Source organism: Papaver somniferum, chromosome 1 (assembly GCF_003573695.1).
Source record: "Papaver somniferum cultivar HN1 chromosome 1, ASM357369v1, whole genome shotgun sequence".
Classification (NCBI taxonomy): Eukaryota; Viridiplantae; Streptophyta; class Magnoliopsida; order Ranunculales; family Papaveraceae; genus Papaver; species Papaver somniferum.
The window spans coordinates 172575870-172591147 of NC_039358.1; the positions used below are offsets into that span (position 1 = coordinate 172575870).

The 15278-nt window shown below is 35.7% G+C and overlaps 1 protein-coding gene across 1 annotated transcript; it reads right to left on the minus strand.

The window, feature by feature from the left end:
* Window positions 1-26: 26 nt before the first annotated feature.
* Window positions 27-11779, minus strand: LOC113354199. The gene is made up of 3 exons (XM_026597605.1): window positions 11576-11779; window positions 577-838; window positions 27-472 (listed from the first exon to the last, which is right to left on the minus strand). The coding sequence occupies exons 1-3, from the start codon at window positions 11777-11779 to the stop codon at window positions 27-29; spliced, it is 912 nt and encodes a 303-aa protein (XP_026453390.1).
* Between the last annotated feature and the right edge of the window lie 3499 nt (window positions 11780-15278).

Sequence of the window (15278 nt, forward strand, 5' to 3'; positions counted from 1 at the left end):
TTTTCAAAATCCACTTTACATAAAATTCATGGCTTTCCACTTCTCAATCTGGAATCAATCAATTCATTAGCAATTAAAACTCCATCTAAGATTTGTCTCTTTTTGACAAAAGCAGTTTGGTGCTGAGAAATAATAGTAGGCAGTACTGTTTTAAATCTCTCAGCTAAAATTTTAGAAACAATCTTGTAAACCCCATGAATGAGACTAATTGGCCTCAAATCTTTAATTTGTTCAATAGAATCCTTTTTGGGAATTAAAGCTATGAAGGTGTTCTTCAATCTCCAGTCAAGAAAAGATTTAACCTGTAATTCTTTGACAATGTTGAGAAAATATTGCTTAATGAAGTCCCAACATAAAAGATAAAATCTTACAGGAAATCCATCTGGACTTGGGGCTTTGTTTTGACCCAAATTTTTGATAGCTGCAGTACATTCCTCCTCATCAACATCTCTTTCTAACCAAGTACATAATTCTTCAGAAATAGTACGAAAATTCATACATTCATGTTAAATGTTCTTTGAGATTGAGACTGAAAAATATTCTGAAAGAAATCTATAATGCCATTCTTGATTTCACCTTCATTAGAAGTAAGATTACCATTAACTTTGATAGAACCAATATAGATTCTTCTTATCTTATCATTTACAATTTTGAGGAAGTATTTGGTGTTATGCTCAAATTCCTTAGTGTGATTAATTGTTGCTCTGCTCCTTAATTTTTCAGCTCTTACAATTGTAAGTTTGCAGTATTCTTGTCTTGCTGCAACTCTCTCCTCCCATTGAGTCTCAGTGGGTCCATTGTTTGCATTTTTCAAAGCATCTAAATTAACAAACGAAATCTGTTTGTAAACTTGTGAATGAGAAAGATAGAGAGCAAGCAGATCCTGCCACTACCTTAAATCTTAGCCAACGTCGGCACCATAATATATATCGAGAAATTATATTGGTCCCTGGATGACCTAAGGTTTTCTTGTTTATGTAACTTGGATTTTGAAGTAACTCTCTTCTCTACGACTAGATTGTCGTCTATCTCTAAAGAGTGGGTTTTTTCATAATGACATGGAACATGTAATCCAATCATGGGATGGTAAGAGACGGTAACAGAGTCACTTATTTTGTCGTTATTTTCCGCACTGATATGATTAAGAGGGGAGGATCCGATGTCGTTGTTTGAATAACATGATTTAACATTTTCAAAGCTAATCTTTCTATATGCCACAAATAAAAGCTTATCGGAATCTAATCTTTTGGCACAATGATCTATTTTATGTCTCCAAATAAAATAAAAAAATTCAATACTTCCCCTGACTTATAACTTTACCTTGTAACATCTTGAATTTTAACTGCTTATTATGAACGGTTAAAGTTCGAAACTGAAGAAACTGAAATTTAGACCGCTTACATGAGCTTGTATGGATTATCACAAGCCCAAGGTCCCAAGGTCAGTGATACATGAATCTTGATTCAGTGAAAGTTGTTTGTAACCTTGCTGTATCATTGGGTTATAGAAGTGATGATTCTATTAGCAGGGGTTTCGTGGACGCAAGCTTCGTCAGAAACCTAGGTAGAACCCTAAATATGACTTATTCAGTGGTTATTTGTTGGGAGTGGGAGGTCATGGATATATGTTCCAGTGATGTTGTCAACTTTAGTTTTTTATGACACTGTTGTTTATGAGGTACTCTTGGAAGATAGCGAGTTGAAACTCGGAGGAGATTTTTAGTTTGTAGCACTTGGAAGAGATGTTAATTCACGTCCTTCATACTGAAGTTTGCAACGTTTTTGTGGATTTCTCTACATAAGGACGGTAACGAAGGAATTTGACAAAACCTCGGGAAAGAAGCAAAGCAGAAGATTAATGACTTGAGAAAGCAGATACGCATCACAATTTTCCAATAATGAACCCTGATAGGCATCTCTTTCTTTAGCTAGGTTTACTTAGCGGAATGCTTAAGAGCAATTCCTGTGGGAATGAACAAACAAATTCTTTTGTTCAGCCAGGTGGATGGCCAAACTAGATTTTCCACTATGGTAAAGCGTTGGGCGTTAGACTAATAGCCGCGCGACCCATGTTAAAACGTTGGCGTCAGTAGATTCAGCGCAGGCGTCGGAAGGACAGACGCTGGTGACGGAAGAACAAACGCGGCGTCCGAAGATAAAGCGCCGGCGTTTTTGCCACGAACGCCAACGGGTAGTTTTTTAAAATTCGAATTTCACTTTTTACCTCTCTAAATTACCACCATCTTCAAACAATTCACTCACACAAAAATTCACTTGAATTTTCTCTTCTAAAAATGGCTGAAAAGACGATCACACTTTTTTGCGATGCAAAACTTGAAGCTGTTGTTTCTAAGATATGTGGGAGTTTTAAAAAAGATTGAAAATTGTAAAAGGGAAGTGCAAGTTTTAGAAGTTGCTCCAAGAAATGTTCCGCTAAAAGGAAAGAGGAGCTCCAGTTTTGAAAGTTAACAAAAAAAAATTCAAAAACAAAGGTGAAACTATCAAAGAGCGCGTTGAATGGAAAATACGTCAAATGAAGATAAACAGGAGGCCAAAACTTGTAATTGATTTTTATTGAAGTTTTTATTATTGTCTAATTTTATATCTTGTAAAAGAATTGGCAGTGAATCAATGAATGAAAATGTTTATATTTTTAAAATAGATTTCCACTTCAGATTAAGTGAAATTTATTACAATTTATTAAACTTGCAAATAACATCAAACTACATTTTAATAATAAACCACAACAAAAACATCAAACTACATCAAATCCAGCGACATTCTCTCTGTAAAGTTCATAGTATTCAAAATGCCTAAACTCTCTCCCGCTTTCTTCGGTAAACTTGGTATGAGCGATGGTTTCCAGTTCTTCGTTGGATAATCCAGAATTGCTACGATGAACCATCCACAATACTTTCGTATAATGTTTGACTTCATTAGTGATGAATGCAATTCTTAGTTCTAAGCTCTTACTGTTTCTTACTGCTTCGTTCCGCGATGCTACAAAATGTCCCAATACTCTTTCCCAGAAATTTTCATTGTGCATTGGTCTCACCATACGATGTAACCAACATCGAACAAGAGCAGCATCTTCTTCCATTGTAAATTCCGGCAGCGGCATTCGAGTGCAGTAACGATGTGCTTGAGTTGGACCATCTTTTAGAATTCTGAAACACGCTTCGTAACGAAAAGGCTTACCGTGAGCTTCCTCCCAATATCAAGAGCTGTTTGAATCACTTCATCTTCAGTTACACCGCTGAAATTTTCTCGATCAATTTCTATTACCAAAGCAAGAAATGGCTGGACTGCAAGCCTAATAGAATGAAAACGAGCACGCAATCAACGAGCATCTCGGTTTCCCGTCAATGAGACGAACACTGAAAAACGTTCTCCTAAAAAGAACTGTCATGAGAAATAAGAACACCAGTGATTACCCTATGAAACAAATATGCTTTGCATAGAGTTATATCCTCTTCTTCGGTAAACTTGGGACCACGATTTCTAATAGACATTTCTGCAAAGGAGGAGAGATATAAGAAAAAATAATAATAATAAGAAGAAGATGTGATTTTGGAGATGGGAGGAATGAAATTTATAGGACGAGAAGGAAAAATTTTCCGTTGGAAATGGAAATTTATCCGTTGGCGTTTGTATGAAAGTCGCGGGCGACTTTCCTTTGAGCGCCCGTTTGAATTATCAACGCCTATTTTCTATTATAAATACATCACTAGATTTCATTCTAAACCAAACCAACCGATTTCTCTCTCATCATCCACCATGTTTTCTAAAGGCAAAGCGAAGCAAATATTATGTGTCGAAGCAAAAGAGGTTTGCCCATTATGTTTCATGGATAACCACAGTCTTATGCAATGTCCTTGGATGTATTCAAAGTGTCCGCGGGAAGGTTGTTCACGCATCAGAATGGTGATTGAATCACAACCGGAAAAGCTCAGGTATTTGCAATGTCAAGATCCCAATTGTCCAGAGGAACCACATATGCTAGTTGATGTTATGAAGATTAAAAAACAAGAAGAAGAAAAGATTGCAACACTCTGCAAAAACTTCAAACTTAAAGCCAAATTGAAGAAGGAGTTATTACACTGCAAGCATTGTGGATATGGAGATCACGAATACAAACATTGTCCACAGAGAATAAGTTCATGCTCAAAGCCCGGTTGGAGGACTTTTATGCATTTGTGGACTTCTTCTGAAGAAGACACATATGTAAGGCATTTCTGGGAATGTCCCAGGTGTTCTTTGGTGGAGTGGGCTGATTGAAGTTGTAATACAAATCGATTCACTATGGTATTATGTTATTTAATTTGTTGTTTATTCTGTGTTATTACGATTATCTAAAACCATCAATATCAAGTAATTTAAATTTTTCTTCGATTAAACATTGCACCATCAATTTCATAAATAAAAACATACCGCATTGAACAACCACACCATACATGAGAATAAAAGAAATACATCATATTAAAATAACTACTACATATGCGGCGTCAGTTCTCGGCGGGTGGTGGAATTCCTAGGGCGATGTAGGGATCGTATCTGTTGAGCACCCTAAGAATGTTGAAACAAGCATGGAATTCGAACTGACGACCGCGGTGAGATGCCGGCCACATTGCTCGAGTTTTGGGCAACACTTCATGTTCGGCTTCACCGTTGAGCTTATTTTTGTGATTCTCCATTAGTTGGGCGACGAACTCCAATACATTCGGACTGATTAAACTAAAACGATGTTGTAATCCGCCAGAATCACGCCCATGGATGTTCTCCGTTTCAGCGGCGAACATTCTGAAAACTTTCTCCCAGAAAGTCAACGTTGAATCGGCTACATTACGCATGACAACATCATGTTTGTGAGAAACAAAGGCTCTACAAATAGCTAAACCCTCTTGTTGACAGCACGAACTCTGATAGGCATTTTTGTAGATGATTTGAGAGAGAAGAATGTGTAGAATGTGTGAATTTAGAGTTGAAATGAGGAGTGTTTATAGAATTCAAAAAATGTAGCCGTTGGATCACCAGATTTTTCAGCCGTTCAGATGGAGACGACGTTTTTGGGTCAGACGCTGGCGTTTTTGGTAATGACTCTGGCGTTGTAAGTAAGAACGCGCGTTCGTAGTGAAAACGTCGGCGTCAACACGAATAACGCCAGCGTTAGTAGGGATGACGCGCGTCCTTACAATAGACGCGTGTCGGATGTTCAAATCAACATATCTATTGATTTGAACATCCATTTTTTATGTTTGTTCATTCCATAGTGGGAGCAAAATGAACAAACTCTGAGTTTGTTCATCCCATAGGAATTGCTCTAATAAACACAATTGAACACCATATAAGTAAGTAGAAACCTAGCGGCCTAGCCTACACATGCATGTGGGTCTAACTTTTACCGACTTAAAGTTGAAACCAACTACTCTACAATCATGGCCGAACAAATATTATGATTGGTCCATTTCCTATAAAATCACAACATTTTGATCCCATAACCATCATATTTGATATGTATCGTAGCCTGGTAGGTCCCCCGAAAGAACAGTAAACTCTACTGCTTGCATTAGAATACCTTTCATGGTAAAGATATTTTTGATATTTTTTTCGTTTTTATTTGTCTTCTTTGATATTATTGAGGTATGTTCATTGAATCAAAATGGGTGTGTTCGAAATTGGGAGAATGAGGAAGGACACCAAAGGGCATTTGATATGATACTACCTCTGTCCCACTATTAGATGACCTATTTAGTTTAAAATTTTGTCCCACTATTAGTTGACCTATTTCATTAAACAAGGGAATATTTCTAAAATTATCCTTTTGATTGATCGGCAGTATAAGAAATATGTATAATTTGATATCCATGTTTATACTCGTTATGTAGGTGTTTTCAAATGCTTTTCAATGATACAAAGTTTACGAAAATCCATGGTATAGTTTGAGAGATAAATCATTTCCAAATTTTACAATTTATTATCCATAAGGGTATAATTGTAAAAGATACTTAAAAATGTTGGAATTTCATCTTCATAATCATCAATCATTAAACTTAAACGTGATTATATAGTAATCCTTATGCTGAAAACAATATAAACCCTAGTAATTAACATACTCATCAATCTAAGAAAACACCATCTAAATACCTTACTGTGCAATCAATTCCCTCAATTAACTAACTGAACATGATGATAACAGTAGCATAACAGCTAGATGCACAATACTATACAAGTTTAGAAGTAAAGAAACAGAGCATCATGAATCCATAATTTTTTCAGTTAACTTAGCTTCTACTTCCATTTCCTCTTGTTTGATTAATGGAAAATCACAAAATTCTGGATATATATGAAAGAGGCTAGAAGAGGGCTTAGTCATCTCTTGATAGTTATGTGTCATCCAACCTGTCCATCATTAGTTGGATGAAACCTCACTAGGTGAGTCATGCTTAGTCAACATGACACCTCAGCAAACATTAAGCTAATCTAATACCCATATTTAACTCTAATCTTTCCTTAATCTGGCATATACTTGATCCAGATTAGATTAGAACTAAACCTAGATTAACTTAAGCTAAGCCTGATTTGTTTCTAAACCAACATAAAGTCTAACATCTCCCACTTTGGTTAGCGACAAATTCTTTACTGAAAACTGCAGGCTCAAGATAAACGCACGTTAGCATTCGACTATGAATACCTACACACCATTTAGAAGATGCATACGCCATTTCCATAATCAGAAAACTAAGACGTACAACAATTCTAAGCTAAACTTTATGCATTCAACTGATCTTTACAACAAAGATTCGTATACTTTAAAATTGAGTATTATAGATGATCTCTGAAGAGATCGTTCGTCTCAATTAAGGGACTTCTTTATGATCATAACTGAGATCATAATATCCGATGCTAGAGATTTTCCCATGATCTCAAAAGATCTGCCAATGTCTCATTTAAGAGACTTCTTTATAATCACAACTGAGATTGTATCTCATTCAAGAGATTTCTTTAGGTCTCGAAATAGTTGTTGATATCTCTGCTATGAGATTTATTTATAATCTTAACTTAATATTTACACCAACATCTCATTTAAGAGACTATACAGTAAAAGTCTCGATCTTAACTGAGATCTGCCAATATCTCTGTTAAAAGACTATAACAAATGATCTACACCAATATCTCGGCTAAGAGACTACGGTAAATGATCTCAAAAGAGATCTGCTAATTTGTCAATTAAGAAACTACCGTGAACCCATTATGATTTCACTTTAGATCTGCTAATGTCTCACTTAAGAGACTACAACAAGATTCCTTACGATCTCAACTGAGATCTGCTAATATCTCATTTAAGAGGCTACATCAAAGCTCAAATTCCTTATGAGATGTCTCAGAAGAGACTTTATTTACTCTATATGAGTTGTCTCCGCAGAGACTTTCTGTGCTCAATATGAGCTATGTCGACTTTTTGTACTCAATATAAGCTATGTCGACTTTCTGTACTCAATACAACACTTCTTTCTAATCTCCAAAGAGATTTTCTGTGCTCAACATCAGTTGTCTCTTTAAGTACTTTATGTTGTCATTATGACATACATCTCTGAAGAGAATTTTTTGTATTGTTCTCAATAATATAAATAGCAAGAACACATGTAAGTGATAATGAAACAAAATTATCATACTCCCACTATTCCGTGGAATTCTGCCGCTATCTATACTTCATCATTCTATGTTCAGATAGTATGAATTGCTTACAACAGCAACAACTATTTCTGTTTAGACGATATTAACAACACTAGCATATGAAACTTCATATAACTATAAATCAGAACTAACAATTGTCATTGAAACTTCATGATAATAAAATTCTGATTTCATACTTAATACACCATGACTTCACCTTTGGGTAAACTTGTGATATACTAAAGTCCTAACCAAAAACAAGACTAATCAGCCTATACATAGTACTCAACGGACCTTCTAAACTTTTGGGTCGAAAATACCTATCATTTACTATGTATAAATAGATTACCTTACTCCATTACAGACGCTACAAGTATGATTAACCTTTGGGTATCATCATACGAACAACATCTGAAATGCAAGTTTACATAGTCCTTTCATAAAGAAATATGTAGCTTTTATCAGCTCCAAAAGTATCACTTTGGTGACACATGGAAACGATAAAAGTTACATCAATACTACTACACTCATCACTTATTCTCATTAAATTTCTTTCATCGCTCTCAAAGCATCGCTTTGTAATGCTTAGTCGAGTAATGAAAAGGTACAGATTACATACATTTACAATTTTCAGAAAACTGAAAATCAAACGACATAGATACAACAAACTTGTATACTACGAAGTTTAGCTCTGCACCGTAAAGAAGATCTGAAGCTTGACGTTAAACATACCTCCATTATAATCCAGATTCCGATGGCTGACGTAAACCTATGGAAGTCCTGATCAGAGAGTTGCTCCCATTGAACTAGGGTACTATTCGTATCAAATACTTTCAGGAATCAGGCACTTGTATGACTAAGAATTAGCAAACCCTCAAACTAGGTTGTTAAATCTCAATAATCTGAGAAATATTTTCACAGAAGTATCTCAAGGATGGAGGTTGATAAGTTCAGACCAAACCTTCCACCTAACCATGGTACTTGTCTTTTGCTAGAGAATGCCAACTTCGAGACTAACATCCCGGAACATAACAAGTCCTAAAAAAGAATGTTGGAATTTCATTGTTATCTTTGATTTATTTGAAGGTTTCGTATTGTGCTTCCTCCTTACAAGTCTATGTGCTGCTCCAAATAACCAAGCTTTTCAAATCACACCTGTTTGTATTCCACAAACTAGAGCCATGGTTCCACTAGTATCATCACCAAGAGAATGATATTTCGGTCATACCAAGTGTCAAAACATTGGAACTGAGACTCTCATGTGACCCCTATTTTCTAAGTTATCTCTTGTCCAAACAGCTCCAACACATAACCCACACAGGAAATGCAGTCTCCAGCTCCTACCATTGAGCAAACAGTGACGAGCTTCAAACTGACTATAACCCAAATAAACGACCATCTAGGCAATTTATTTCACACCCAAGCTGATCCCAGCACTTAGGGAAAAGGCGTCTTCGTCCGCAGCAAACCATCCACGACCCAAATTCATAACCCATTAATTCTTTCAGTGAGTTTTCAACCACTACAGAAGAACTTTGAACCAAATAAACATCAACTCCTCGGTAGTTGTGTCAAGTCAGTTTTCTACTACAAGACTACCTGAGTTTAGTGAGATTGACCTTGAAATATTAGTTCTCATTTGGAAAAGGTGGAAGCAGCAATACCAAGTTATGAGCAGCAGCATCTGTGAAAACAGTTGCAGAATCCTCAACCATTGTTGCACGATCAACAAAATTAGGGAATCAAGAACCTCTGGCTGAACAGATTCTGCTAATTCTCCACACAATTGGGTCACAAGCAGTCTACGCTTCTCATATGTGTGATTAATTTGTTCCTAATACTGAGGAAACAATTCTAATTCTGTTCTCACCAACAACAGATCCAATCATAGAAAATTGTCTCTGAATAATGGTTAAACTTGTACAGCCACTAGTTGCCCATTCTTTATAAAGAGATCCGGAACATTGAGAACATCTAACACAGCTCTATTTCTGGTTCTCCATCTTTGCCACAAAATTCACTTCCTTGATATTTTCTCACAAGTTCTGTACTCCGTAGTGATCAAGGGCTCATAATCCCTCTCACTTGGCCACTGCAGCTTTAAGGTTTCTTCAGTTTCTTCCTTTTTGTTATTAGAAGAAATGTTGACATCCTAGTTTCAGAACTCCCACTGCTTCCGCTCATAATAACACACTTGAGTGAGTGAGGCAAAACAAAGGATTATAGTTCTTCGTTCCTTTACCTAGAACTCATTCAGAATCTCTGGAAACACAAACTTTGCAGAATTTTGAGGAAAGATTAGACATAGATGTTTAAATCTTATCCAAATGAGTAGAAGCAAGTTCTGTAACAACTGGATCATAAAGGAGAGAATACCACCGCTTCTGCTGCTCAAGAAGAGTAAATCGTCAAGAGAACCGGACTGCATTTGAGCTGTAAATGCATAGTGTATGCCGTAATGCAACAAAAACTCCTTGTATCTTAATACCCAATTGAGAGGATACACATGCTGAGCTCAACTCATCACCAATGCTTCCCTCAAGGACAAGACCAAGCTCTTCCGCTAAAAGGTTTCAAATAGGATCTTTACTCATGATATCAAGTCCATAAGCAACCCTCAATTTCCAGTGGATGTCATCTCAAGAATACAGACAATCAGAGCATCAGTAAAGTCATGGCCTGATGATATCAACCTTACTGTAAGCAGCTCTTGATTCAACTCCTTTAGTTATGTATATGAAACTTCATATAAACTAAACCAAAAGGATTCTGTATATACCCTAGAAGAAGAATATGGAATACTAGGGGAAATAGAAGTAGATGTTGGAATTTCAGCTTCATAATCATCAATCATTAAACTTAAACGTGATTATATAGTAATCCTTATGCTAAAAACAGTATAAACCCTAGTAATTAACATACTCATCAATCTAAGAAAACACCATCTAAATACCTTATTGTGCAATCAATTCCCTCAATTAACTAACTGAACATGATGATAACAGTAGCATAACAGCTAGATGCACAATACTATACAAGTTTAGAAGTAAAGAAACAGAGCATCATGAATCCAGAATTTTTTCAGTTAACTTAGCTTCTACTTCTATTTCCTCTTGCTTAGTTAATGGCAAATCACAAAATTATGTATATATATGAAAGAGGCTAGAAGAGGGCTTAGTCATCACTTGATAGCTATGTGTCATCCAACTTGTCCATCATTAGTTGGATGACACCTCACTAGGTGAGTCATGCTTAGTCAACATGACACCTCAACAAACATTAAGCTAATCTAATACCCGTATTTAACTTTAATCTTTCCTTAATTTGGCATATACTTGATCCAGATTAGATTAGAACTAAACCTAGATTAACTTAAGCTAAGCCTGATTTGTTGTTAAACCAACATAAAGTCTAACAAAAAATACTCCATTCCACTCCTTGCCTTAAAAATTGTGCAAACTTCAACTAGGTCATCTAATAGTGGGACGGATAGAGTATTATAGTAAGTGATTCTTATCGATTATGAACCTCTTTATAGCAAGGGTTAAAAGCTCAAATGTCCCAATTTTGGAGTTCTTTTTTTAAAATTCCTCGAGTGTTTGGAAGAAAGTTAAATTGCTACGGTCAAAACAATTGAGTAGTAAATTGGTACACACATGACGTCTCGAGTATGAAAACGACATTTCTAACCCCAAGATTAATAGAAATGACTAGCATGTCTTATGTTTTAAGACTACGACACATGCCAAAAATTCGACGGTTAAGGAATCCCAAGTAGGTTTTACGCGCCATCACCAAAACCACCGTCTCCACCACACTACTGTCTGCACCACAACAACCACTATATGAATCACCATCACCTCTACCACCACATGAACTACCACCCCTGACACCACGGATACCGTATCTACTGTTCGTTGCCGCCACTTGAACCCTGAACCACTACCTCCACATAAATCGTCATCTCCGCCACCAACACCACTGCCTAAACCACCACCACTACCCATTCCACCTCCGCTACCAACTGAACCACCACCACCACTAAGTCTGCTGCCACCACCCCATTCGTAGTGACCACCCTCCATTACCACCTGAACCATCACCATCGATACCACCTAAGCCCCGAACCACTACCACCTCTTAAACCCTAAACCCTAAATCTTGAACCATAAACCCTAGATTATAAACCCTTAACCCCGAAAAGTTATTAGTGTATTTTTTCACACGTGTGCCAAATTCACTACTTAACTGCATTGGATGGAAATATTAATGAATTGGGTGCATTTTAACTTTTTTCAAAAACTCGGAGCATCTCTCAAACCATACTCCTGAAACTGGGGCATTTTGACCATTTTTTCCTTGTAGCAATAACACCATGGATATTATGGAACATGTAATTATGACTAAGGCGATTTTCCTCGTGATCATGACAATTTTCCTTGTTGGATATATATATATCTTTTTCCTTTTCTCATTATATTTTCTTCTCTTTTCACTAATTTCAAAGCCATGGTTAAGTGATGGTGTTAATTTAACCTCTAAAACTTTTGAGTTACTTGGGTTTTCAAAGGAACCACAAAATTTCCCAGAGATTCAAGGATATTTCAAATTGGGTGTTTTTTTTACGGAAGAATCTATATTGACAGCAGCTATGGAAGTTTCATCTAATATTGGGGAAAAAATGGACAAAAAGATTTGACAAACGGTTTTCTTATTGGGGGGCTTTCGAACTCTGGCGGAAACCTTTCATGGATTCAAAAGCTAGGTTCGTTTATATCATATGTGGTGATGGTAGTTCAATTTGGTAGAAGTTTAGTGATCGTTTATGCTCATCACCTCAAAAATAAAATCTAATGAAGTTTCAGGATAAGGATTTTCCTTCATTATTTGATGTTCCACGTACTTCTGTTTATAATCCTATCATAAATGTGTTACTGTAGAAATTATCAATTTTTATGAGAAATTGTTCAGTATAACTAAAAAGACTATTAGAAATCACTTTAGTTGGACTGGTGATTTGGAATTCTTCCTATTGATGGGCAGAAGGCTTTCTTTCTATCACATGCGGTTGAATATTTTAATTTGTTACACCAACCTTTGATCATTTGTGTGAGCAAATTTAAAGTGTTGTTAAAACGATGGAATATTTCTGATTCTTGTCTTGATCCAGTGGCTGCTAGTAAGTCTGGTCACTGGATTGGTATTGGAGCTCTTCCATTGACCGTTTTATGTATAAGAGAAATCCAATTTTAAGAGGATTTGTTCATCTTGGGGTATTTCGAAAGAAATTCATTCAGACACTATGATCCTCTCTAAATTGAACTGTTGCAACTTGCAAGTTTAAGGTTTACTTCAATCTTGTGAAGATTCCTACAATGGTCAAATTCGATAATTATTTGCTTTCTATTGAAAGGATATCGGAGTTATTCAGTGGATTGTGTGGGCTGAAAGAAATGCAAGAATTTTTAATGGAAAGTATAAATATGTTGATTCAATCACTGGCAGTGTGAAGATTCTCATGTACACTTCATGTGTTGGAACTGATATTTTTTTGGATTACTCTTTGGATAAAGTTCTCAACAATTGAGAAGTAGTCATCAGATAATTGTTATTGATTTTTTTGTTTTCGTTTTTCTGTGGTTCTATTATAATTGAGCTAGGACTTTTGGTGTTTCTTTCGATTCATCAATGATTTATTGGTGAGTTGAATTTTTTTCCAATAAATTATCATTTCTTTAATAGAAAATGGAACCAAATTATAGTTGCTGAAAACTAGAAATGTAGAAATAACTGTTGATGTTTCAAGTCTCTAGTGAGCATTGAGAAGTTCAAAATATTCATACGAAAAACATTTAAATTTTGAGAATAATTTTATGCCTATGTGTGTACTTAAGTTTGTTATTATTCTGAGAATAAATATGCATCCAAAAAAATTGAACCTTTTTTGAAATGTAAAAAGGTGTAAAAACTTATTAATTTGATTTGCTCACATTTTGATTGTTATTCGAGTAATTTCACGGGTCTGAGAAAGTTTTGATTACGTTGTTAGTATGTCTGTTATAGTATTGCTCAGCCAAACTCACAAGTGTTGCTATCTCAAGATTGTTATCAAATTTAGTTGTTAAAACTATATCTTGATTTCTAGTTTACATTTAGTCAAGTCTCGGATTAGGATAAAAGCGTGTAGTTGAGAATCGGATAACACTGCTTTCTACCATTTGAAGGTGAAGATCAACAGGATCTCTGGAGAACTTCTTCAACAAAGGTAAGTGAAGACTGAACCACCTATTTCTCAAATTTTCACCTTTTTATCTATGAGACATTTTCGCATGACTAAATTAGACAGTACATGCATAATAGAAATTTCGAGTCAAGTTTATCTTGAATATCGTTCTCGAAATTTGTAAGCTTAAGAACATTTATTCATACTTGATGAATTTGGTTAAGAACAATTTATAGTTTATGACCTAATTATGATTCAATATTTAATCATTTGAAAATAACCTGGAACAATTATTTGTGCCATTGATGTTATTTGGGAATGTTTCAAACCGATTATTAGAGAGATATACAAAAATTGTAAATATGGATACAGGACAGTATGCATGTCAGTTCACATACTGGGAGAACTGTTATAAGTCCAGGGCCGCAGTATATGTACCCAGTACACGTACTGGCGTACCTATAGTTCGACAACGACTTTTTGGTACGCATACCCGGTATCCATGCCATAAAAAGTCTGTTGACTCGTGAACTAGGAAGGTACCTATACCTAGTATGCAAGCCGAAAAGATCTGTTGGTCTCAAAACCAGTAAGGTACGCATACCATAAAAGATTTGTGAGTTCCTGAACTTGTTTTTGTATTAAGGGTACACATACACGGTACATGTACTGTGACAAGAATGTTCACGAATAGGTAAAGTACACGTACTTACCCTGCCGATTACTTTCAGATGCATCAAAATTATTTATATGAGATGATCGGCATTTGAATAACTCTCTAAGAACACATCTTGACATGATTAATCACATTTGTGACTCAAGATTAAAGTTTTAAATTGTTATATGAAAATGGTTAAGCTTATTGTTCAATTGGCTAGTTTCAACTAACCAAGCATTATATACGGTTCGGTTACGGTTCATTCTAACTAGAGTGTATATTCTGTTATGTTAATCTATAGTAAATTTTTTCATCTAACGTGATTATTGATTGCTTGATTCCGAAGCTACCTTAGCTTAAACCTAAACAACCTTGATTTGAAATTCTATATAAGGAGAACCTCAAACAACTGCGATATTTGAATCCCTGAAACTATTCTTGTGTGTCCTAATTGTAAACTAGAGTCATCCTCTCCTTTAAACCCTTCTAGAGTTTAGCGATTAAAAATACTTCACCTAAGGATTCGTGAAGCCATGTCCAACTATCGTTATCTTGATAGTTTGTGTACCCTGATATTGTTTTGATTGTCGAGCCTTGCTCCAACAAACAAGATAGATAGAAATCGCAAAGTTCTTCGTCTCAGACTTTATGATTCCACAAGTTTATACTTGTGAGGTGAATAATAATCTAGGCTGCTCTTCGGGAGTCATAAGACCGGATTTTG

What these genes read in the sequence shown, in the direction of transcription:
- LOC113354199 (XM_026597605.1), bottom strand. Translation starts at nt 11,779, where the DNA reads ATGGTGATGGTTCAGGTGGTAATGGAGGGTGGTCACTACGAATGGGGT. An exon ending in GGCAACGAACAGTAGATACG is followed by an intron (nt 839 to 11,575) that starts GTATCCGTGGTG and finishes GTTTACAAACAG; the next exon opens with ATTTCGTTTGTTAATTTAGA. An exon ending in TAATCTTACTTCTAATGAAG is followed by an intron (nt 473 to 576) that starts GTGAAATCAAGA and finishes CTATTTCTGAAG; the next exon opens with AATTATGTACTTGGTTAGAA.